Source organism: Plectropomus leopardus, chromosome 12, assembly GCF_008729295.1.
Source record: "Plectropomus leopardus isolate mb chromosome 12, YSFRI_Pleo_2.0, whole genome shotgun sequence".
Lineage (NCBI taxonomy): Eukaryota > Metazoa > Chordata > Actinopteri > Perciformes > Serranidae > Plectropomus > Plectropomus leopardus.
Genome location: NC_056474.1, coordinates 21437569 through 21461515, shown reverse-complemented (window position 1 = coordinate 21461515; position 23947 = coordinate 21437569). Strand labels below are relative to the sequence as shown.

The following is a 23947-nucleotide window of genomic DNA, read 5'->3' as shown; positions in this document are numbered from 1 at the left end:
CACTGTTCCCACACATTTTCATGGACAAGATTTTAAAACTATTCCATGATTTTTCAAAGACCCATAATAAAATGTCCATGACCATTCAAAACATATGACATGGACAAAACGTCACATGCATGGAGGATTACTTTAACAACTGATTTCATTACACACATCAAGCTTCCATGCCTTTTCCAAAAACTTCAGTAATTTTACTAAGTCTATGAGTTTTCCAGGGCTGGAAAATGAGATTGTGAAACTCCATGACTTTTCCATGGTTTTCCATGACTGTGGGAACCCTGATTATAGATTCTGACTGACTATTCTGTACTACCATTCCACTAAAAGAGCTTTAGAGACACTGAATTAATCCCAAAAGACAAAACCAAGCAGGCGACAAAACTGACGTGAAGTAAAAACAAAGTAAAAATGAAAAACACAAAAATTTAACCGGGATGAAACTGGTAATCAAGGAACACAGGAAGGGAATCCAGCAGAGAGCACAGACGACTAACACAGACAAAGCAACAAAAGAAAAGCTGGGCACAGGGGCGAAATACACGAGGAGATCAGGGTGATCAGACACAGGTGGAACTAATAAACTCATGTAACACAGGTGTGTTGGCAAACAGGTGGGAGGTAAAACCACACGACACACGTGAACCGACAAATCTACTACGTATATGCCAAAGGCCAGCAATCTGTAGAATTGTTGGGTCTCATTCGGATGCAGTTCAAAATATACTTTAATTTTTTAGGGAAACTTTGAGCTGAGGTTATTGCTGTGCTCTGTGCTCAAGCACAGACTGAGTTTCTGAAGTTGACTTTGGGCAAACCGAGCTTGAAAATCCTCAGCTAACACCACTCTGCTTCACCTCATCCCACCCCTTCGCACTGCGCTTTGTTCTAATATATCTCCCAAAGAGCCATTAGCCCACTGCTAATGGTCAGCGCTGCAGGCCGGCCATGCAGCTTGTGCAGCATCTGAGCATCACCATTTGGCAAGCCGGCCACCTGGCAGAGGGACAGGATGGGAGTGGGCTAAAGGGAGTTGGCCGGATAGGAGCAATTAGGAATGCAGGCTGGATCTGGCAGAAGGTGCACGGGGTGGGCGGAGGGGGGGAGGCCAACCGGGAGAGGTCGGGATCAACTCGAAAATAAATAGACAAATGGAGGGGAAATGGAGAAAGAGGGAAGTAGGGCACAAAGGCTGAAAAAAGCCACACCAAAAAACACTAAAATCCTTTTGTTTGAATTCTATCTGGTGAGAACTTGTGGAGAACTGTGTTTACAGGCCAGATTGTGTGTGGGTGTATGGGTAACTGCTGTTATGTGCACAAGTATTTTCTTTTAAATCTAATTTGCATGAAGGATTTGTGCAAAAAAAAAAAAAATAGTATGATGCCCTTATTCACAAACTGTAAAAACATCAGGGAGCTTCTCCATGTAAATACAAGGTGAATTTCAACTGAAGAATGTGAAAACACCTCATTAGTCACAAACTTTCCACAGATACAAGTCAAAGAAGTCAAGGTCAGACATTTTTGGGGACTTTAAAAGAAGGAAAACACATTTTTGAGTGGATTGGGACTTTGCATTTATGTAAAATCAAACACAAATATTAAATATATTATAAATATTTAAATATTTTTATATATATATTAAATATTGATTTATTTAAGAAAAAAGACTTCAGATGTTGTCATGGTCAGTAAAGGATTTATTTTTTGAAAAATTAGATAATTGCTATCATTTACAGAGGTATATATTATACAAAATGATCTATCAAAATGGTTGATGCCAAAATTGGCTTTTAACCAAAAGCTTAATTTCCTAGACAGAAATTAGAGGCACATTAAGTGTTTGTGTATTTTTGAAAATTGCACTGATGTTGCACACGAGAAAGCATCTGACAACCTTAAAGATGATGAGTCAACAAGATTAAACAACATATTACGGGATGTTAAAATATTCTGTGTGTACTCTGCAAGTGAGTGCGCTCTGATATCAAAGCAGCAGCATATCAAACACTTTATGAAAAGTGTTCCATGAGCTTGTTGATTAGCAAAATTAATAGTTTTCTAACACATTTTCCAGTGAAGTGTGACAAAGAACTGGCTCAGAGTCTCACAGCTTGGCCTTGCCCGGTGTCATCTGGAGGTTCTGCAGCTTCATGGCCATGCCCATGTTCCCAGTGATCTTCAGTTTTCCTTTGAAGAACGCCTGCGGACAGGAGTTACGAGGGAAAAGATTCAAAAATCCACTTTTAATTTAATCAAACTGCACTTACTAAAAAACATTTGTGACTGACAGATGCACCTATGACACACTGAAAGAAAAAACTACAGACAACCTGACTGTTTTTTGAAAATCACAAAATATAATGACATTTTGGAAACATGCTTTTAGGAGAGCCATTAAAATAAATTGCTAAAATATGTATTGTGTTAACTGAGGACTGCTTTATCTCTTATCTCTCTGTTACATCTTTTACATCTTTTACATCTTTTTCTGGTTATTCCTGTTTTATTCTGGTATTCACCTTTTGTCTCTTGTTTCAGATTCTTCACGCTCTGCCCGCCTGTGTGATTACCGACCTGCTCTGATTAGTGTCACCTGTTCCACGTTACCCTTCCTCCCTTGTTTAATAATCTTAGTTTTGCTATCGTTGCTTGATTGTTTTGGACTGTCACCTGAGGACCAAAGCTTTGAGCCTCGAAGTGCCACTTGGAAACCTACTACAACTGTTTCTTTTTTTAAAATGCTCCACATTTTTATTCTGTTAGCACCAGCTGTTATTTCCTGCCCTCTAACTATAGAGGCCCCTGGCTTTGAGTTATCTTAGTGTAAGCTAGACTGCCCCTCGGTCTGTGTGCCATATACAGAGGTTCTCCACGTTTCTAAAACCTTGTTTGCAATCTGCAAACAATCTACAAATGTGACTATTATGATGTAAAGATGTAAAAAAAAAAATCAGATGGAGGGCAGGGAGAGATTAAACCATACATTGTGTGAATTGGAGTGTGACTTCTTATAGGTCTGAATGCATGCTGCAGGCATCATCAGAAAATTCAAACTCAGACTGGATGTGATCCACACAATTTTTGGGAAAGCAACACAATTTGACCAATTTGTCCAGTGTGGAAAATGATTGTCATAACGAATAACTTCGTCCTCTAGACTTCCCATGACACAGCAAGCCAGATCAAAGCATACAAGATCCAAGAGGACGATTTTATTTTGTGCGCAGTTTGGTCCACAACCTTTAAACAATAGAAGCAGAGAGAGGCAAAGTCCAGCCCCTTCTGGTGGAGCACCATGGGACCTTATGACATTAAAGAATGTAATGTGGAATCAAATTTCACAAGCACAAGTTGTCCCCCAGAAGCTTCTAGCTGCATGCTGTTAGCGACATATGCTGAGGTTAGCACAATAAGCAGATCTGTGTGCAAGTCAGACACACTATGGTGAGCACAAATGAAGCACCAGAGATGGCTGCACCACTTCCAGGTTCCTGTTCAGCTCCAACAGCAACAGACAGAGAGTTGTTTATAAGTTGAGGACAATGTGTCAGCGATGCTGAACCGTTGTAGAGGATGTGAATGAAAAACCATCAAACATGCTAACACTCATCCAGCTGCATCCAATTCCAGATGTGTTAATTGCCCTGGATGATAAATGTTTAGGTGTTTTGAATATTTGAAAATAGCCAAGGGATAACATTTTGATGGCCTGTCAGCATGTGGAGATAACAAATATATATATACAATGCTTTTCAGTGTATTTTATATTCATTCACTGTGCAAAATAAGAAAAATACTTAAACTTAGAGGTGATGTTTTGTGCATGTTCACTTTGTAAAAAAAATAAAAATAAAAAAAATTTAAACTTATTGGTTTGATATTTTGGAAGAAATCAGTATGTTGGCCAATTCTGCTTTTTCATTATAAAGCCAATATCGATATTATCGGTCATCCCCAATTGAGACACTCTTTATTTATTTATTATACTATGTGTTTTAGTATTTTTAATATCATAAGAGATGCTTTTCAGTTTTATAGCCAGTTGTGCCTTTAAGGAAAGTTTTGGTTCTTGTTTTTTTTACAATGAAAATAGTTCAATAAAGTTGCCAGGTGGTAAAATGTTATCTCAGTCCACAGCAAGAGGATTATGTCTGTCTATGACATTTGCACTACCGTCAACTAACACTTAATTCCCTAAAAACAAAAAAAAAAAACAGATCCTTATGCATTGTTTTTTTTTCCAATGCACCAAACTCACACCAAACCATGAGTCCTAAACCCTGGTATGAGCCGAAGCATGACTTTTATATGCCTTTACACCCTTACAGACTATATCTATATTATTATATTATTCATATTTATCAGATCATTTTGTAAACAATGTGCCATCATCATGTGAGTGCATATGAATTAGCTTAATGCACAGTGACTTACGGTTTGTGGGTTCAGTTTTCCTGTCATCAGATCCAGAAGATCCTCGTCACTCGTTGCAAAAGTGCAGTCGGCCTTTTTGCCTAAAAGAAAAAAAAAATTATAGCAGATTACCGCAACATATGCATCAGCACTATAAATTCACACACAAAGAAGCAGAGGCATATTTGCTGTTCATTATGCACTCGTGAAGGAAAAAATATCCTCTATGTGCTCAGAAGATTACAAAAACAAATGTCAGTCTCCATTATAACGGTGCTTTAAATAGAAATACTTCAGAGTACATTTTGCCTTTGGATGAAACTTTCCATTAGTACAAAAACATGTTGTACGGGGCAAACAGGCATGATGCTGTTTCTTTCACGTAAGCAACATTTAAGAAAGCATTTAACGAAAAGTGGACTTGCTGTGCTGCAAGGCTTTCTCACTGCCACCATGCACCTGTTGAACCAAATAAAATCTTTCCTATCGTCATTAAATGACCATGAGTTCTGCCTCAGGCACAATGACAAATTGTCAATACACCTGAGGCCTCAACTGGTAAAAACTGATAAAAATCTGAAACTGTGTGATGTGTGTCTTGTGAAATTCCTGTTGACCTGCACAATCCTTCCAGTCATACAGTTCCAAAGCGTTAAATAAATGCCTCTTTCACAGTCTCAACAAAAAGAGAACATTACAAGCTTAAAAAAAATCAGTACGAACAGAAAAGTTACAGAAAAGTACAGTTTTGCTGAAAACAGCTTCCCACTGCCGCAGAAAACAACACAACTCCATTTCCACCAAAAATTAATTAGTTCAGACAATCAGAAATGTTTTCAAGGCTAAAACAAAAAATAGCAGGTTTTTCTTGAACCACAGTGTGAAATGTGACCTCATTAGTGGGCAGGTTATATTCTGCAGGTTGAAAAGAAAGGACGAAGTCTTGCACGTAAAAGTCTTCCACATCTTTTTATCAGTAGGAGCCGGTGCATGCTTGATTTTCAAAAATAAATATCTGTAATAACAGATCAAAATCTCGTAAGATACTAATACAATGCGTCATCTTGCTACTACTGTTTACTTCTGTTGTGAATTGTGCACCACACTCCAATGATGATGTGATTACAATTGTTCCGCTCAAAACAGGTGAAAACGCGCTGTTTCGCTAAAAAGCATCAGTGTTCCAAGAATCCTGAATTGAACAGGTCCAAGAACCAGAGCTGATTTGGTGGAAAACGGGTACATGAGTGAACAAAATTAGTACATTTATGTTGTAGTCAAGGCAGCTAAACAATGAACTAAATCTCTCTGTAAAGGCCTGTTAAGGGAAGCTGCAGATTCAGGTAATAATGGTCTGTAGGTCTATCACTATGAGCCACCCCTTTTATATTGTCACATTATTTTCACATTGACATATATTACACTTTATTTGTAAACTTTTCAATAATAACCCCTTCAAAGTGAGACTATGCAACTTCTTTCTGAACTAGCACCCACTGCTATGGTCACAAGTGGCAGTAACAGGACTTTTCAAATGAATTTAATCATATTAATAATCATATTAATCCCATTATACATATTTACAATTGTTTTTAAAAAGAAGCAATTATATGCGTGATTGCAAGTACAAACTTTTAAAATGTTCAAGTGGACTAAGAAACTTCCAGTTTCAGCTAATGTGAAGATAATTCCTTAGACGTGACATTTTAGGTACTGTATTTAAATGCAACCAGTGAGTAGAAATAACCAGGTGTATGCTCAATATTTCCCAAAGAAATGCATTTTCACAAAAATATGCTTATATATGCTCTCGTCAAAGCCATTTTTCAATTCTAAATGTGTTTTTTTTTTTAATGAAAATGCATGTGTTCTGGAAGCACATGCAGCAGGACTGCATAAATGAGACGTGGATCATACTGCACAGGTTGTGTGACAGTTTGTGACCAGATGCCGTGACATAGTTTTACTGTTGTTCAATGTGGTCCCCAATTAATCAATAAATTAATATATTCATTTTTTCCATGAAGGCATGCCAGATTAAGTTTTCTTCAAAACTTCAAGGTAACAAGGCATGACTAATTGATTTACAAATTGTTCTTTTGTGGGTGAAGTATTGCTTTAAGATGGAGGGAGAACAATGCAGTCAAGTGCAGACATATTTTTGATTGCACAATAGTCTTTGAACTAACAAGAGAAACGTGATTTGTTTCTCACAGCAGTCCAATTTAAACCTTCAGTTTACCTCACAGGTGTTCCGATTACAGGAAAGTGCCACATTTCTTTGCATTTTGGACAAAAAAATGCCGTTTTTCGCTGACATTTGATTCCTATTTCAGACAGTCTGGTAAGATTTGCCGTTCATTGTCAATATGGACTTGATAACTGTTTTGTAGTGTAAAATAATGGAATTGAAAACATGATTTAAAAAATGTGATTAATTACAATTAACTATTGAAATTCTGCAACGAATCCTGATTTTAAAAATTAATCCTATGACAGCCCTAGACATACAGGTAAAATAAACTAGGATGCATGTTGACAGGGCACCTCAGGATAACCCTGGAAGTTTCTTTCTATTTCCCAAACAATGAGTCAGATGGAGAGGCAACGGTAACCTCAGAAATAATGGCTTAGTGAGTTTTTTTGTGAGTTTTTAATTAGTTCCATGTTTTGATTTCCATTGTAGCAGCTTCATCACTCTTTAAATTGAAACTGAAAATGTGTTTAAAATGTCAACTACTTTAATTCCTTCTTAAATGATAATTAACTAGAATTGCAACTATCTATTACCAAGCCAGACAGCCAACGCAATCATTCGGAGAACAAAAAACAATAATACTTCAACCTTTTAATTGTATTGCCAAGACTTCTTAATACTGTCAACTGACGACACTGCAAGAAAAGGTGAAGAGTTTCTCACTTTCTCCATCAATAAATTCTGGTTTAAGGTTTCTCTATTTTAGCCAGGATTTATCTGCAGGTAGTTTTGTCTCAATACTGTTTTGTAACTTTGACAAAATATCTTAAAAATACTGATATTTAATACTATTTTTGATATGAGTTAAAACAGACATTGAGGGAATACAATTCTTAAAAGATAAATATAACACAGCTATAACATGACATATAACACAACAACTTTTCTTGTCGTGGTAAGCTGCAGAAAACAGCAGAATAAATGTAATAATCATTAACAATAAGAAAAAGTGAGAAAACGCAGCTGGTACCGGTGTATTGATACTGCAGAATATTAGCATTGAAACACGTATTGATAAATCAATATTTGAAGATCGAACCAATTTCTCCTCTAAGCTTTAAGGAAAGAGCCAAACAAACAAAGTTGTTCAAGCCTGTTTTTTCTTAGAATCATGTTTTACTTCCACAATTGGTATCACAAGCAAGGGATGTGATCCACAGAGGTGTGCGTGCTCTCTGTAAGAAAGAGAAAAGCACATGGAGTGCAATTTGTTCAAGAATGTTGTTGAATGTAACGCAGAAAGCTCATGTTGTGTACTAAAAGCAACATTTCTGAGAATCCCTTAGCTCTTTCAGTAGGTTCAGGCCACCTGAAAGTCAAGGATTAAAATCCACAGTCAGAGGCCCCTCAGGCAACTGAGATTCTTCAAGTTGCGTGGTCTTTTTTTTTTTTGGTCAGTCAGTGTGCAGAATATCTGAACATCTGGGATGTTTCTGTCCCCAGATGTAGCTTTAGAGTGAGCCTTTCTTGCTTTCCACTTCTCGCTTTGCTCAGGCACTGAGATAACGTTTTCTTTTGCCTTCTGCTTAGAAGTGGTGAATTGACAGTTTACAGATACTTAATACAATAGAGTCTCTGGCTTTTGTTTGATATCTAGTGCCAAAAAAAATGCTGTTGCACATTTCTGATCCGTCATTATCGAGCTAGCATGCAATAGTTCAGTCGGCTAACTTGGCTTGTTGACCATATTATGTGAATTATCCCTGTCACCCTGAACATCCCACCGAACCTTGTTGAGACTCAAATTAATCAATTACTCGTTTGAAACCAGCAAATCTGATTCAGCTGACATAATTCTGAGCTGAATACAGCCCTATCTGTCAGTGACGTCATACTGAACAGAAAATAAAACCCAGGAGATGGAGAATAAGGCCAAGGAGTGGAAGACACTGCTGCAACTAAAATACCAAAAAAAATGCTATTTATCCTTGAAAGCAGAGTTTGAACATCTTCTTTGAGATACCTACCTGGGTCATTGGTGATAGAACCTTTGCCGTTTTTCACATCCACGACCCAAGTTGCCTCTTTCCCACCTGGACCGTCCTTCACTTTAAAGGCAAACACTCCACCAATTTTCTTGACAAGCTGCTCTCCTTCCTGCAGGGAGTCAAGAAGGCTTTTAAGCTGACATATAACGGTTTAAAAATTTTGAATCAAAGACATATGGGTTTGTAATTATAGCTGGAGTGTGGACTTTTAAGTCTCCCCCCTCTGAAAGTGAGAGGAATTGTCTGCAGGTGAGCTTGCTGCACCTCCCCTTCCTCCAGGAGCACTTTGTTTCGAGTCTTTTTCTGACTTGAAGTCCTCTTCCAAATGCAAAGTTTCTCTTTTATCTTGCAAACTCAAGAAACTTTTCTTGGATGTTTCTAAGTATATTCCGCCACAATCCTTGCTCCTTCACCATGATCTCTCCCCTCTTCCTGCTGGCTTTAGCTCAGGCTGGTTGATGTAAAACTGAGTGCTCCCACACCACAAGTCTGGTGCACATAAAATATAGAGAGCTTTCCCTGGCGGTGATAGGCTTAACCAGCATTGTGTCAGCTTGTTTAGTGAAGGCTTGAATGTAACAGACATTCCAGTCCCGCACTCCAAATTTAAGGTCAGAATCCAAAACTAGAAACTATAATTTGATTTGTCAGTAATGGCTACTTCCCACTCTGTGCACTTCAGTTTAATAAATAATGATAATAAAATAATAATTAAAAAAAAAAAGTTTAAAAAAAAAAATGTGACAAGAACTCAAAGAAGTTTTAAAAAGAGGGGAGGACTAGTCAAAATTTATTAAATAGAAATAGGGGAAAATGTATTGAAAACTATATTTATAATTATAATACCTTTATATTTAAAATTGTGTTACAGAAAAAACAGTGAAGAAACATTAGAAATATTTTTTTTTTTCTTTTTTCAGCACCTTTTAAGGTCATTATCCTGTTTATGTTTTGTACTTCTTTTTCCACATATTTTCAGGTGATTTTCTAACTCATTTTTTGCTACTTTCTGGGCAGTTTCTTGTTAAGTTGCTTGTTGCCTTTTCCCTATGTTTCTGAAAGAAATCAAACCAATCTGCTCAGGTTTCAAAGGGTAAATGTTGACTGTGTTACAAAATATTCTGAACATGCCTTTTCAAACTTTAGATTTATTCTCTGTGATATTGCATGCTGGAGGAAGGGGGCAGTATGTATTTGCTTCCTCGGACAAAGTGATCATGTGCCTTTTGTGTCTGATTGAAAAGCAAACACAAAAAGGGAAGCCTCTGCCAAAACCCATCTGTAAAATATTAAGGTGACACAATCTCCCAATTTTAAGAAAACATCCACATTTTAGCTCCTTTCAGTGGTGAAAATCAGGAACATTTCCAGACAACCCACACACACATATAGAGATTTCTGAAGATTTAGAAGATAAAGAGATTTTCCTTGAAGAGAAAAATGAGACTAAAATGTTAGTGGTGGATGTTCGGACGTTCATAATAAGGAGAGCAGAATGATAAATAATTTCATGAAACATTAGAAAAATCTGATATTAATTGGTAACAAAAACAGCCTATACTGATTTAAAAAGAAAAGAGGAAAAATTATGTTTTTTCATTTGTGATGAACTGTCACTTTAAACTACATGCATCCAAACATAAATAAATATAGTCTAGCGTAACCTTAATGTTCTTTGTGATAAAGTTTGCGTACCTTTCAATAACTGTTTCTACATTAATCACGAAGGCACCACAATAACAGTGAGAGTAGCGCACATACTGGTCCTGAATTCTTCTAATACGTCAAAGCAAAATCATAAGCCTCGCACACAATGTATTACCACTGCCGACCATGTTTTCTGTTTACACTAAACCCAGTTACATGGATTAGACTTTTTAGATTACATGGTTCATTGTTGTTGTTACTTTATCATAGCAGTACATATTGTACCTTAACAAAATAATGGACAATGTTCACAACAGTGTACCCTTGCTGGCTATGAAGGTCAGGATCACTATGCTTTTAAGTGTGTATGCTGTATGGCCCTGAAACTGCTGTCTTCTTTTTATTATGTATGTTGCTTTTGTACATAGAGCGTCTCAGGACCATACACATATCAATGCACGTAAGAGGGAAAGCAGATAGACTCCCAACTTTTTTTACTTTTCTTGGTGACAACACTTGAAATGGGCCTATGTTTGCATTTTTGTAACATGTAATAATCAAAAGACATAAAAGAAGAAAAGGTAACCAAGAAAACATCCAGACATTTAATTGGATGTAAAAGCACTAATTCCAGATGATCAAAAACAGGGTAGCTAGACTGAGGAGTGACGGGGACTTATAGTAACAGGATGCTTATTTACCTCCTGTAGACGTTTTTCCATCTCTTTGAAGACAGGGTAAGCTTTGAAACCCTCCAGACTGCTGGCTGAGCTGGTGGGAGCTGCACCTATGTGGGAACTGTGGAAGGAAGAAAAAAACACAGGAAAAATCTAATTCAAAGTAAACATGATGTGAAAAAAGGAGATACACTGTCTGAGATTTCCCCCGATTCACACATGCTGTATGTGAGGCTGCGCAAGTTTCAGTTTAGATGTTATGTTGCAGAATAGGAACATTCAATAAAGCAATGTTCTGCGTCTACAGCACATGGTCAAATAATAAGAATTAGATGAAGAAGAACTTTAATGGTTGCAGCATATATAAACAGATCTATTGTGCCTTATACATCTGACATTTTAGTCTGCAGCAAATCGCCTGCCTTTTGAGCCTGCAAGACTGGATCGCTTATAAAATACATGCTAGATTAAATATCTGACTGTAGTGATGCTGCTACTATACTGTAGGTACACATACTGCATCCCTGACATATTAAAAACTGAAAAAAACACAATTAACTCACTCTCAATGCATCTGAAGAACGCAGTATTATTTATCAAAGTATTTTAAATTATGAACAAAAAATCTCTCTTAAAATCATAGAAACAGTGGCATGACTGTACGTACTTTTGAAATTATTTCTCATGTCACAGAAACCACAGAGTGAAACTTGTGTTTTGGATGTTATATTGTCAGTGATGTGTCTGTGTTTTTGCTCCGGTGCTCTGCACAGATCTGACACCCAACTGCCAGCTCCGATGTCCTCAAGGACAGCATGTAGACAATTACTTTGTATTTTCACCCTCATCAATTCCATTTGGATTTACAATATGTAGACTATTACTACAGACATTCCTGTAATCCTGGGCTGCAACATCTGCTGTGAAAGGACGCTGTATTTACAGTCCAGGGAGACCCCCTGCATTAAAAAAAATATTTTCACTGGCGGACGCATTTTCCTGCTGTCTGTGTATATAACTGGTACAAGACGAGATCCCATTTTGTTTATCATGTTAACGAGCGAAAGAAAAATGTAAAAACTCTTCTCAGAATGAAAGAGAATAAGCATATTTCTCAAAATGTTGTTTTGTCAAATTTATACGGTAGCTAATTTAAAATTAAAGTAATTATGTCACATTTGATTTACTTAATACTGGGTAGATTTTGATGCGCTTTATACTACAACTCACGATGTAACATTTACATAGTGTTTTGTACATAGACTGTTTATAGAGATACCTTTTATGGTTTTCTGAATAAAGTTGTCAGATGTGAGATTTCATTTGTGCAATTATCAGACACAACATACATTAATATAACCATTGTAATAACCAACATCAAGCACTACTTTAACCCTACAATTTGTCAGTATATACAAATTTCCCTGCGGGCGCCAGGGACTCACTACATTGACAGACTGTCAACATCACTGTAACTGAAAAATGTACAAAGCGTTGGCAACTACTTCCTCACCTGGCCTCCTGAGGGAATCCCAGCCTGTAGAGGCTGACGACCACAGCTCCTCCCAAGCCAATGTTGTGCTGCAGAGCCACTTTTGCCCCGGGGACCTGCCTCTTGCCAGCCTGCCCTCGGAGCTGCCAGCAGAGCTCTGCACACTGGGCCAGACCTGACGGAGCATGAGGAGGGAGAGACAGAAAAGAGGGTGAGAGTGACAGGACTTGTAGAGGGGGATGCGGTAAAGATTGCCATTAATAATTTATGGCTGATGAAGCAGTAAATGCCTAAAATGTATCATCACACACAAAATGACAGAGAGAGGGCCTGTATGTTGAATAAAGTGAGAAAGACAAAAACTACGTGCCTCTGAGGCGCTTATCAATAGTCAAAGAAGTGGCGGCATGCTACTTCTGAACCATCCCTATAACATTACTGGACACAGGAGCTGCTGGTATACCACCGCCTCAATCGGTTATTTTGTTTGTGTTACTGTGTGACTCTGGAGTTTAAAAGTTTTAGTTCGGATTCACCAGTCACACAATAACACAAACTAACTGGTTAAGGCAGCAGTGGACCAGCAGCTCCTGTGTTCAGAAAGCTAAAACCAATGTTTCTGTCAATGGAGTCTGATGGGTTTGAACAGAGCAAAGATGGGAAACTGAAGCAGTGAACAGCGTTCCCATTGGAAGGGGCTGTAAGCAGCAAGGTAAAGCAGTGAAAATACTCAATATAGCATCCATTAAAAATGATATTGACTTTTTTTAGGTGGGACTTTTTGTAAGTGGCTAAAATACATTTTGTTGCTGACCTGTACATTGCTTAGCTTCTGTGAGAGTACTCCTGCCTCCTTCTCCAAACTGGGGGCATGCTGACTGACATCCTCCATAGGTGATACACTGACTATGGGTAAGTGTGTCATCCAAGCCGGCGTCAAAAAGATGAACTATCCCTCAACTACCCCTCAATCAAGGCAGCAGTAAACCAGCAGCTCCCTTGTTCAGCCGGCTGAAATCACTGTTTTTATCAAAGGCGCCTGGCTTTGACGAGAGCATGGATGGTGAACTGAAGCCATCGACAGGGCTGTCTGCAGCAAGGCAGAGTGGTGGATATACTAAATACAGTGTACACTTAAGCTAGTACTGATTCTTTTTTAGGTGGCTAAAATATGTTTTGCTGCTGCCCCAGCTGCTATCCTATCACATGTCTCGGCCTCCAGGTGAAGACACTGAGGCATTCTGCAAGTGTTAACACAAAATCATCACTGAGAGGGGTGACAAGCTGACTCCTAATCTGACAACTCCCTAATCTTGGCAGGGACAGCTCCTGTGCTAGCTAAGTATTTCATCCCATCTGCTTAATGAGCTTTTGTATTTCTTCATTATCCCAATAAGCTAAAGGACTTAAGGGTTAAGACCTCTTCATGGTGTGTCTTTCACATTCTGCAGCACTCTTATTAATCGTTTCCATGAGGACTTGTTTATATCAGTGCAATTTTGTGTAAATGTCAATTGGAAAACTGTAGGCGAGAGAATTCAGAGAGAAGATTACAAATACTCTTTTGATGATCAAAAGCCTTTTCAGGCTTTTAAATTCTGAAGAGTGAAGGCACGTGCTGAGTCAACACATGCCAAGCTGCGTATCAATGTAGTTTCAGTGTGCCTGGATGTCATGCGACACCCTACTGAAGTTGTTCACACTACCCCCTGTGATGGGGTCCCTGCATGAGTCAGTGAATTAGCCATCAATGTCTGTGCTCACAGTGTTCCTGAGGGGAGAGGTAACAACCAAGATTAGGAGCAACACCATGGATCAGACAGCTTAGTGCTGACTGGGGCACAGGAGAGTGACCCAGAGGGAGAGGAAGGACTGATGACATGAATGAAAAAATAATGAGGTACAGAAAGTGATGGTTGAGATTGGGAGAAATGAGGAAACAAACACAGAGAGAAAGAAAACTAAACACAATAGAGATGATAAATCAAAGTGAAATCTAAATCCGAAAGTAACAAATCTAATGATCTGTGTGTTATGCATGTTACCTTAAACTTGTAATGAAAATTCTGTTTTACTTGCATGCCTCCATGTTGAAAAAGTCATCCAAAAAAAGGTGAATTAAAGAAAGCAGGGAGCACATTTAACAACAGAAAAATATTTTTAAAAAATCAATCTACAAACTCTAATATAACTCCTGCAGAATAATCCAAGCCTCTTTTATCCATCCTATTTTTTATCTTTTATGCTCAGTACTTCCCAAACATTTTCACACAAAAAAAATTACTATTTAGGACACAATAGTACAGTTCCATGCATGGCAACTGGATTTTTTTTGATTTTGACTTTTTTGATTCTCCTTTCACAGAGATAGAGATGTGTGGAAAAAAAACAACATTTTAAGTATTGAAGTATTCCTTAAAGGGGCGGTTCGACCTAATATCAAATATACATAACTTTCCTCTTGCCTGTGGTGCTATTCATCAGAGAGAAAACAGTTCCTACATGAAACTGCCAACAACAAGGTTGGTGGATTATCTTGAGTTAAAAATGGTATGTGTAGTACAAAATACTGGCTCTCTGTTGCAGAGGCTGGGTGAGTCAGCTGCACCGTTCGTTCAGCCTCGTCCCTCAAGAGTTTAATATGTGGAGAGATTACAGGGGAGGTTTGCCAAAGCTACAACCTGCTGCCCTCTCACATGCAGGCTCACCCAGTTACAATCCAGGTGGCCATCACAATGTGACACATGCCACCTAGTGGACACTGTAGAAGTTGTTTGGCACTGTCTACAGGACTATATGTATTGTGTGCATGGACCTCCAGTATATGACAAGAGGCTTTCATCAAAAGGTCAGCGGCTCTGAATAATTGGAGTACATTGTCAGATTGTAAAATACATCGCCGACCATGTGCATGAGACCCCTCATGGTGCATATCCATGTAGGAATATGAATTTATTTTGTTTGTTTGTTTTTTTGTATATTTTTTAATGTAATTTTGAATTATATCATTATTATTGTTATGCTATTTAGTGATTTACTGTTATTTATATATACTGAGAGAGATACATATATAGATGATAGATAGACAGATAGATAGATACATAAATAGATAGATATGTGATTTAAAGACCATAGTTGACAATGTTTATGTGAAAAAAGTTCAATAAAGTATTGTAAAAAAAAAAAAAGAGTCAGCAGCTCAGTTTACCTGTGGCGCCCAGAGGATGTCCTTTAGAGATGAGACCGCCACTGGGGTTGATCACAAACTTGCCTCCATATGTGTTGTCCCCTCTGTCAATCAGCTCACCTGCTTTACCTGTTGAGGTGGAGAGGAGGAGGAGGAGAGTGAAATCTGCAGGATGCTATGCATGGTATGGTTATATATAGTGGCATGTCATCTATTAAAACATGTGATTTATAATTTACAAAATGATAAATTAAAACAATCATCATTCATCATTCAGCTTCATGTCCGCAAGTAAGACCTGAACTTTGCAAACTACTTTTAACTTAACTTTGAACAATTGCCTTTTAATCAGTTTTGTTTCGTATATCTATGCTTGTGTTGAGTCCTTTGAATTGTCTTTGTTTCTGAAATGTGCTTTACAAACAAAAAAAGGAGTATGAAAAAGGGAATCCAATAACAAATAAATACAAAATCATAAATATACTATAAAGTTGGTCTGATGTATTTTTATTATGTTAAAAAAGTAATCTATTTCTGATGAAGCCGTCAGTCACCAAGTACGGTTGAGTGTTTCTGTGTAGCAGCAAGTTCTTGAGGTCAACAGTCTTTTGGTTCCAACTCTCTATGCAGTCACTCATTTGATTTGTCAATAAAGCTGATCAAACAAAATGAGATTTTTCTATCAGGCCTGATACAGGTGCCATTTTTCACTAGCTCCAAACCCCTCATCCAGAAAATACTCTTAGTTTCCACATTAACAGTCCTGTCATGCCTGTATGGTGTTCTTTGCTTCTTTGGTTAAAACAAATACCTAAAACATTATTTAATATAACGTATCATTCAGTTCTCATCTCAATTATGTTCAAGTACTCTTTCACAGATCAAGTTTAAAAAATGTATGATCTTCAAGATATTCAAGAGTTTAAATTTCTGAGTGTCAAATTCACGTACTTCAAGCAGCTCAAGCACCTTATATGAACCCTGTAATTTGAATATCAGCAGATACTTAATATTAAATTACTCATATCAATAGGAGGGAAAAATGGACATTCCTAATCCTCACCCAATTTCATGTCTATGTATTCTCCTTAAAGTAGAAATTTGAATTAAATTGGAAAAAGCACAGTGGAAATCATATCTATTCCTCCTCAAACAGCCAGCCTTTGAAATAGCTGGGGGATAAAGTCGGGTTTTACGAGCTGCAGCCTCACCCTCTGGACACAGTCCCAGAGCCTCATACGTGATGAGCTCATTGGCTGAAAAGCAGTCGTGCAGTTCGACCACATCGACGTCACTCGGCTTCAGACCTGCCGCTTCATAACACTTTTGGGCAGCCGTTCGAGACATGTCATATCCCACCTGAACAGACAAAACAGAAATCAAAAAAATTAAATAGAACTATGTTAAGAGAATATATCGCAATGAATTCTTCAGTCTTTCAAGTTCCAATAAATCATGAACAAAAATACAATAAACATTTGAGACTGTCACTAGGGGTGATACCACAGCTGAGAACTGTAAGACAAAACTGAACATTTTATCCTGATCGAGAGCTCTGCATTTCATAATGGAATATTGTGTGTTCACATTGTGATGCCCTTAGAAATGTAAGTATTTTCATTGACTGTATTTACTGAGAGAAGTCAGCATCATTTAGTTTTTACGGCATTTTCGGTTCATTAACTTCAATAATATTGCCATCAGAAAGCAATTGATGCAATTTAATTATATTTCTCTGCTGCCAAATGCTATTATTTAATGTTCTCCTCTTGCTGTAAATAATGGAGTCTTTCAAATTGGACAAGAAGGCAGAGATAAGCAAGTAACAGAAAGACGCCTGCAGTGTTCTTCATTTATGTCATGTGAATGAAAAATTACGGGATTACTAATATTTATATTACATTTAAGATGGTACCACAGAAAGAGAAATGTATTGGAACACTACTGTGAACAGTAACTGCAAAGGCCACATGTTGATACTCTTTGGTAACTGGGGATAGATACCAACAGCTACCAGGGAAAACAAAAGCACTATCCACCTCCTCCTGTTTAATTGCCAATAATAAACGCACTTCCTTAGTGCCATAAATGAAGCCTTCTTTTTCCTTGGCGATAAAAAGAATTGCATCTTGGTTATGTTTAGGAAAAGACCATTCTTTGGCTTCAAATACACAGTTGTGGTTGCACAATCTGATATGAGAAGCAGCAATGTCTCAGTAAAAAATAGAAGCTTTTGGTAGCCTTATCTGGCTGGATAAACAGTAATTGGTCGTGAGAATACACCCACTTTTCGAGCCTAAACAGTAATGGAAACACAGCAATGACAATTACTAAATCACAACCGGTTTTGTTGTTTGTTGGTCTCAAACAGTGATCTGTAGATTGGCAGGCGTCTCGCCTAGATGTCACACCATCGACCATCCCCTTCACCTCCCAGTGAAAAAGTCAGCTCATATACGTCACATTAGAAATATTGATATGATACGTATAATACATGCAAATGTAACGTTTTTGTAGTTTGCATAAACGTACAATGCCAACATTTTATCTGGTGACTGGGCTGTCAAGCAAAAATAGTTTCTTTTAGTTCAGCCATCAAAAATCTCTGTTCTTGGCTGCATCGTAAAGAAGGTACATTTCTCATCTCCTATAATGCAAAGTTTAGTATAGATCTATAAATGAATTTTAAAGAGACACACTTTGCTGATGTAAATTTCTTACCATCTTAATGCAGCTGTTTTCTTCAAACGTGGAAGCGAGGTCAGTCACCATCTCTTGGGCCACAATCTCCACCGCCTGGTTCTCCAGATGGTGTTTCCTGACGAAGGCCTCGCTGGCCAAAACTGCTGCTCCAGCACCATCTGATGTCGGGCTGACGAGAGAGGCGGGGACGGGGGGACGGATGGACGGACAAACGGACAGATAGACACAGTGGTGTTAGGAACTGTAGCAATTACCACCAATTTCTATGCAATTTGATCAACAAGAAATAACTGCTACCTGATAGCCTCTGCCGTGACATAGTTACACTCAAGACAGGATGACCACTGTATTTTTAGAAAATGACACAGACTGTAAATCAGGGAGGCTCTTACCAACACTGCAGGAGAGTGAGGTATTCAAAAACCTTCCTGGAGTTCATCACCTGCTCCAAACTGTACTCATCCTGGAACTGGGAATATCTGCATAAATAGTGACACACAGATTCAAACACCAGACCTAAATTAAAATAAATTCAAGTATATTTTGAAGCAATATTTTTTTTTAAGTTAACGCTGTCTTACGGGTTGTTGGTGGAATGCTTGTGGTTTTTCCAGGCAATTTTGGCAAAGTGTTCCGGTTTTGTGCCTGAAGAAGATCAAAACATTGACACAAAAATTTAATGTGTGTGATATAATAAAATCATGGCCTCAATGCAAGATACAACTATCCACCCATTGTGGACCATGTAAGCTGACTTTGTATCTGCCTTAGGAAATTTTGCAATTGCACTAATTCCAGCATATTTACAGTGATGTTTACTGCTGATATGTTGATTAATGTGCACTGTCCAAACTCAATAAAATAAAATAAAATAAAATAAATACACACACATTCAGCACGTACCATATTTCTCCATGTGCTCCCTGCCAGCGTTGCCGAACATCTGTGGTGCTGCTGGAGCTGCCACCATCCCGTAGCGATTGATCATCACCTCCATGTGTTTGTCCATTGGGTTAGTCCTGTCCATAAACTAGAAACAGACATTTTTTTACAAACATTTTACTTATTTTTACCCAGTAAAAAAGACATGTTAAAAGGATAGTTTGGATTTCTTTCAGTGGGGTTGTATGGGGAACTACAACTAACTGATTGCACAGTGGGTGACCAGCATAGATAATGTTAAGTTTTATTTTGTCCACTTCTTCTACATCCATTACAACAACACACAGCATACGTCATATAGTTCCATACCTTTGCAGATAAAGAGCCCTTCTCCATTCTCTCAAACCCGAGGGCAAGCACACAATCAGCAAGACCTGCAACAAGATATGAGAAATGCGCAAAGATTGGTTTTTACACCTTCAGTTAGATAACAGATGGATTCAATCTGCAGGAGTCGTTTAAGAAGTTTCTAGATATATTATCATAAGTGAAAATGTGTCATTTTTGGAGTCTACTGGAACCATGGTGAGCTCTTTACAGTCTCATTTTTAACAGTAAAGATTTTGTTGCTTAATCACTTTCAAGGCCTCCCACTCAACTCACCTCCCTGAATGAGCTGGCGTGCCATGAAGAGAGCGGTGGAGCCTGTGGAGCAGTTGTTGTTGACGTTGATAATGGGGATCCCAGTCAGGCCCAGGCTGTGGTAAATGGCCCTCTGCCCACATGTGGAGTCCCCTGAGGGGATACGGTAGGGAAAAGGTGTGATTCCTTATTTATTTTACTTTTTTACTCAGGTAATTCCAATATGAGAGACTTTTCCTTCATGCATTTTAACTAAGATAACTAAAATTACAAAAAAAATACAAGCTTTTAGAGTATATAGTATGTGCAAAAATTACAGGAGTGTTTTGAGAGCATATATTGTAATGATGTAAGAAAATAGAGTTGACATTATTCATTATTTGAGTTGACAACATGTAAAAGGCTAATAATGTAGAAAACAGTCACATTGTATCAGAAACAGGTAGGTTTGATACTTTTCAAACCTTGATCCTCTTCCCTTTTTTTTGTGACATACGGGAACAACAATTTTGAAACTGGTTCAGGATTGAGCGAGAGGGCAGCAGCCAACAGCAGTGAAACAGGCCGCTATGTAACGACGAACATACACGTTTTATGTACCTCCACTGAAAGTGCTTATTTTGCCACTGACATGCTCAGATTATCAAGTGTGAAAACAGAGATAGACTTTTCTGTGACCAAGTACGATTTCTTTTTTTTTTTAATTATGTTTTGGCATTTTGCCTTTATTAGGTAGGACAGAAGCAACAACTGGGTGAATCAATTATTTTAACCAAACCAGAGTTGGTGAATGTTGGACAGTGGAAGGACGAACAAAGGAGATTTTGGGAGTTTTATTTATTTTCTGTTGACTTTGAATAAAGTGTGTTTTACATGATAGAATTCATATTTATGCCAGGTGAGCCCAGTAGCTCACCTGGCAGAGCGGGCGCCCAGTGTACAAAAGCCATGTCCTTGCCAGAGCGACTGCCGGTTCAATTCCAACCTTAGCTTTTTGCTGCATGTCGTAGACAATAAATAATAAAACATGAGAAAATAGGATCCAGGTTGAAAAACACTGTAGTTATCATTTAATAACTACATCTTACCGTAGACATATCCTACACAGGCTTGTTCAATGGCAGAATATGGGACTCCTGCATCTGTTAGAGCCTTTTCACCTGAAACAGAGTATAGACACTTTGTGTTATGCAACAAGATCCATTTGACAGATATTCAGATATTCAGATATGGTATCTTTGAGTCACCGAACATCATCCATATTCTGTTAAAGATATGCACCTGCTTCCTTGGCCATGTCAGGGTAATCATAGTCACCTCGGGCTCCAGGCTTATCAAACTGCACCAAAATACAGAAAAGTGCGACAGATGGTGAGCGTCAATCAACATCAGCATCCACATTTGTTTTTTGAGTTCTCAAGAACATAATTACACTTTCTTTGCATTAATAAACATTCAACTTTATTGTCACTGTTACCATCACATTAGATGAAAGCTAAATAACAGAGTTCCCCAAATCAAGCGCCAATGAACTTGACTTGCAAAAAGAGCTGAAACAATTAGTCAACTGACAAAAAAATAATAGTAAACTATGTTGACTGTTGATGAATCATTTTGATCAGGATAAAAAAATAGTCAAACATTCTCTACTTCCACCCTCTCATAATGAGAAGATGTGATGCTATTTCTTTTTCATATATCATTGTAGAACTATTTCCTGACTTTTAGGCAACACACTCCTCAGAACAGATATTTTAATAACACCTCAAAAATATTTAAATCCAATATAATCAAATAGAAAGAAAAAAACAGGGGAAGAACAGGATGAAATTTCCACAAGTATTAGTGCAGTTGATTTTTTTCTGGGGTGGACAGCACATGTGGAGGACTTTTAAAACATGAACCTCATTTAGGCATGAAAAGAGGAGAGACATATTGCCTGTCTGCTATTCAGTGTGAGGGGGACATCAGGCTCTTCCAGTTACACAAATAAACAAACTGGTAATGACAGCATTATTCCACTTTAAGCACTAATCATGAAGCCCGATTTACACGCACTAAAATCACATAATTTTAGTTTATCGAAAACAAAACAACAACAGAGGCAAATGGAACAATCTTAAATCCACTTAAAATGTCATTGTGATGGGATTATAGCTTCACCTGCAATTTGTTAGTGCAAACGTAAGACTTGTCTTGAAACTTGTTCAGACTGTAAACTAGCTAAAGAGCTCAGGTGTTACAGCCTGCTGGAGTGATGACCCTTAGCACAGATTGTCACTCTGTTGGCCATGAACTATGGACTCACAATTCAGGCATGAGATACAGACCCGAGGAGGTCGAATATATAACTCAGACCAAGAAAACCAACATAAATTGAAAATACAAACTAATGCCATGTTACCTTCTTTGGGCTAACTTAGCTAGCTAATGTTTACATCGTATAGAGTTGTAACACAGACCTTAAGGGATTTTTGACAGAATATGAGCCCTATTAATGTCCGCATTTTTAAGTATTATAGTTCTCCACACAGTGGCCAAATGGCTAACTTTAACAAAAGAGAGTTTTTTAAGAGGAAACATGTTCAATACAATCTGGAGTTAGCTAACTATGCTAACCCTGAGTCTTACATAATGTCGTTCACGTCGTCTTGCGAACTGAGACAATAAAATATTAAATAATATTACCTTTGTCATGCCCACACCGATGACAAACACCTTGTTCTTCTTTGCAGGTGCCATGGTCGCTTCCCTTCAGTCCACACAGAGAAACACAGAGACAAACAGAGACACACTGGAGGACAGCAGCACTGACAGGACAGACAACTCACTACAGAACAAAGATCGTCTATGAGCCAGCAGATGCGTCACTCTGTAAGGAAAAAAACATCCTCCTGTGGGTATGCTGAAGAGAGTTACCCTAAAGACAAAGTTCTCTTTAAAATCGTATTAAATAATTTTATTATTGTTGCGTTGTTGTCAGCTTCGGCTTGGATAAACTTTGTGCAAATAATACCGTCTGTGGCATGCTATCTTTCTAATTTTCCACAAACTGAACTAGGATGAAGTAACTTACCCTGCAAGAGATGTCTCCATTTATGATTTACCAGCCAGTCTTTGTTTTTGTTTTTTTTTTTCGGGTTTTTTTTTTGGCATTTTTAAACAATTTGTTGTATAACTTATGGCTGCTGTGAATTAGAGAAGCTCAGCAAATTAAAATATGGAGTAATATTTTAGCCACTCATCTGTTGTTTTATTCATCATGATCAGTCAATTACATTTAAGAATTTGTCTCCTTATAATCTGATATGCATGCATAATGTTTCTATGGAAGCATAATACATGCATATGAAAAACAATTCTGCTCTGTTTTTGTAATAAACGTGATAATGACAGAATTCTGACATAATTGCCCTCTTTTTCTGAATTTACAAGATTACCTCAAATTTTCACAGGAAAGAAAAACCTGCCCTTTTTATTTTTGGCTTTAACAAAAAAAAAACAACAACAAAAAAAGAAACACTTTTTCCATAATTTAGAAAACAAGAATATACCAGATTAAACCCTCATTAACTCAGACTGTCTAACTGTCTTGCTAATTCAGAGCTCACACTCTGTTCATATTTTAAAGAACTGTCAACTGTCAACATGGTTTCAATGTATGTTTAAAAACTATTGGAGCGTAATGTATTCAGCTAAAGGGAAAAAAATTCTTTATTCTTATTCTCTATCTCAAAATTGCAAGCAGGTTTCACAAAATTTCACAAAAGCAGGGCAAATGTTTTGTAGCATAATAATCAGATTTGTTAATGCGCAGACAAATCTGTAAATGCATACATATAAAGTAATGGCTGAAGTCTGAGTAGTTTGCTCCCAGAGGTGGGAATAAAGACAGGTCAATCTGCATCCCCATCTCTTGGAACAAAATATTTATTAAACTCCTCATTTAGTACTTGCCAAACAAGACATCTTTGCTCAGTCCAGCTTGGATGAAGAGATTTCAGTTTCTTGTGACCTGCAGCTGAGAGTTGGTCTGGGCTTGTCTCACTAGTTG

General features: G+C 37.8%; 1 protein-coding gene across 1 annotated transcript; it reads right to left on the bottom strand.

Annotated features, from left to right (window-relative positions):
* Positions 1–1684: 1684 nt before the first annotated feature.
* scp2a (sterol carrier protein 2a) lies at positions 1685–22733 on the bottom strand. The gene is made up of 16 exons (XM_042497599.1): positions 22582–22733; positions 21175–21232; positions 20982–21053; positions 19915–20046; positions 19621–19685; positions 19273–19399; positions 18951–19014; positions 18762–18848; positions 18388–18538; positions 16878–17025; positions 15688–15795; positions 12501–12654; positions 11012–11108; positions 8643–8772; positions 4440–4519; positions 1685–2205 (listed from the first exon to the last, which is right to left on the bottom strand). Exons 1-16 carry the CDS (start codon positions 22633–22635, stop codon positions 2110–2112), a joined length of 1623 nt encoding a protein of 540 aa, XP_042353533.1. The 5' UTR covers positions 22636–22733; the 3' UTR covers positions 1685–2109.
* Positions 22734–23947: the final 1214 nt, after the last annotated feature.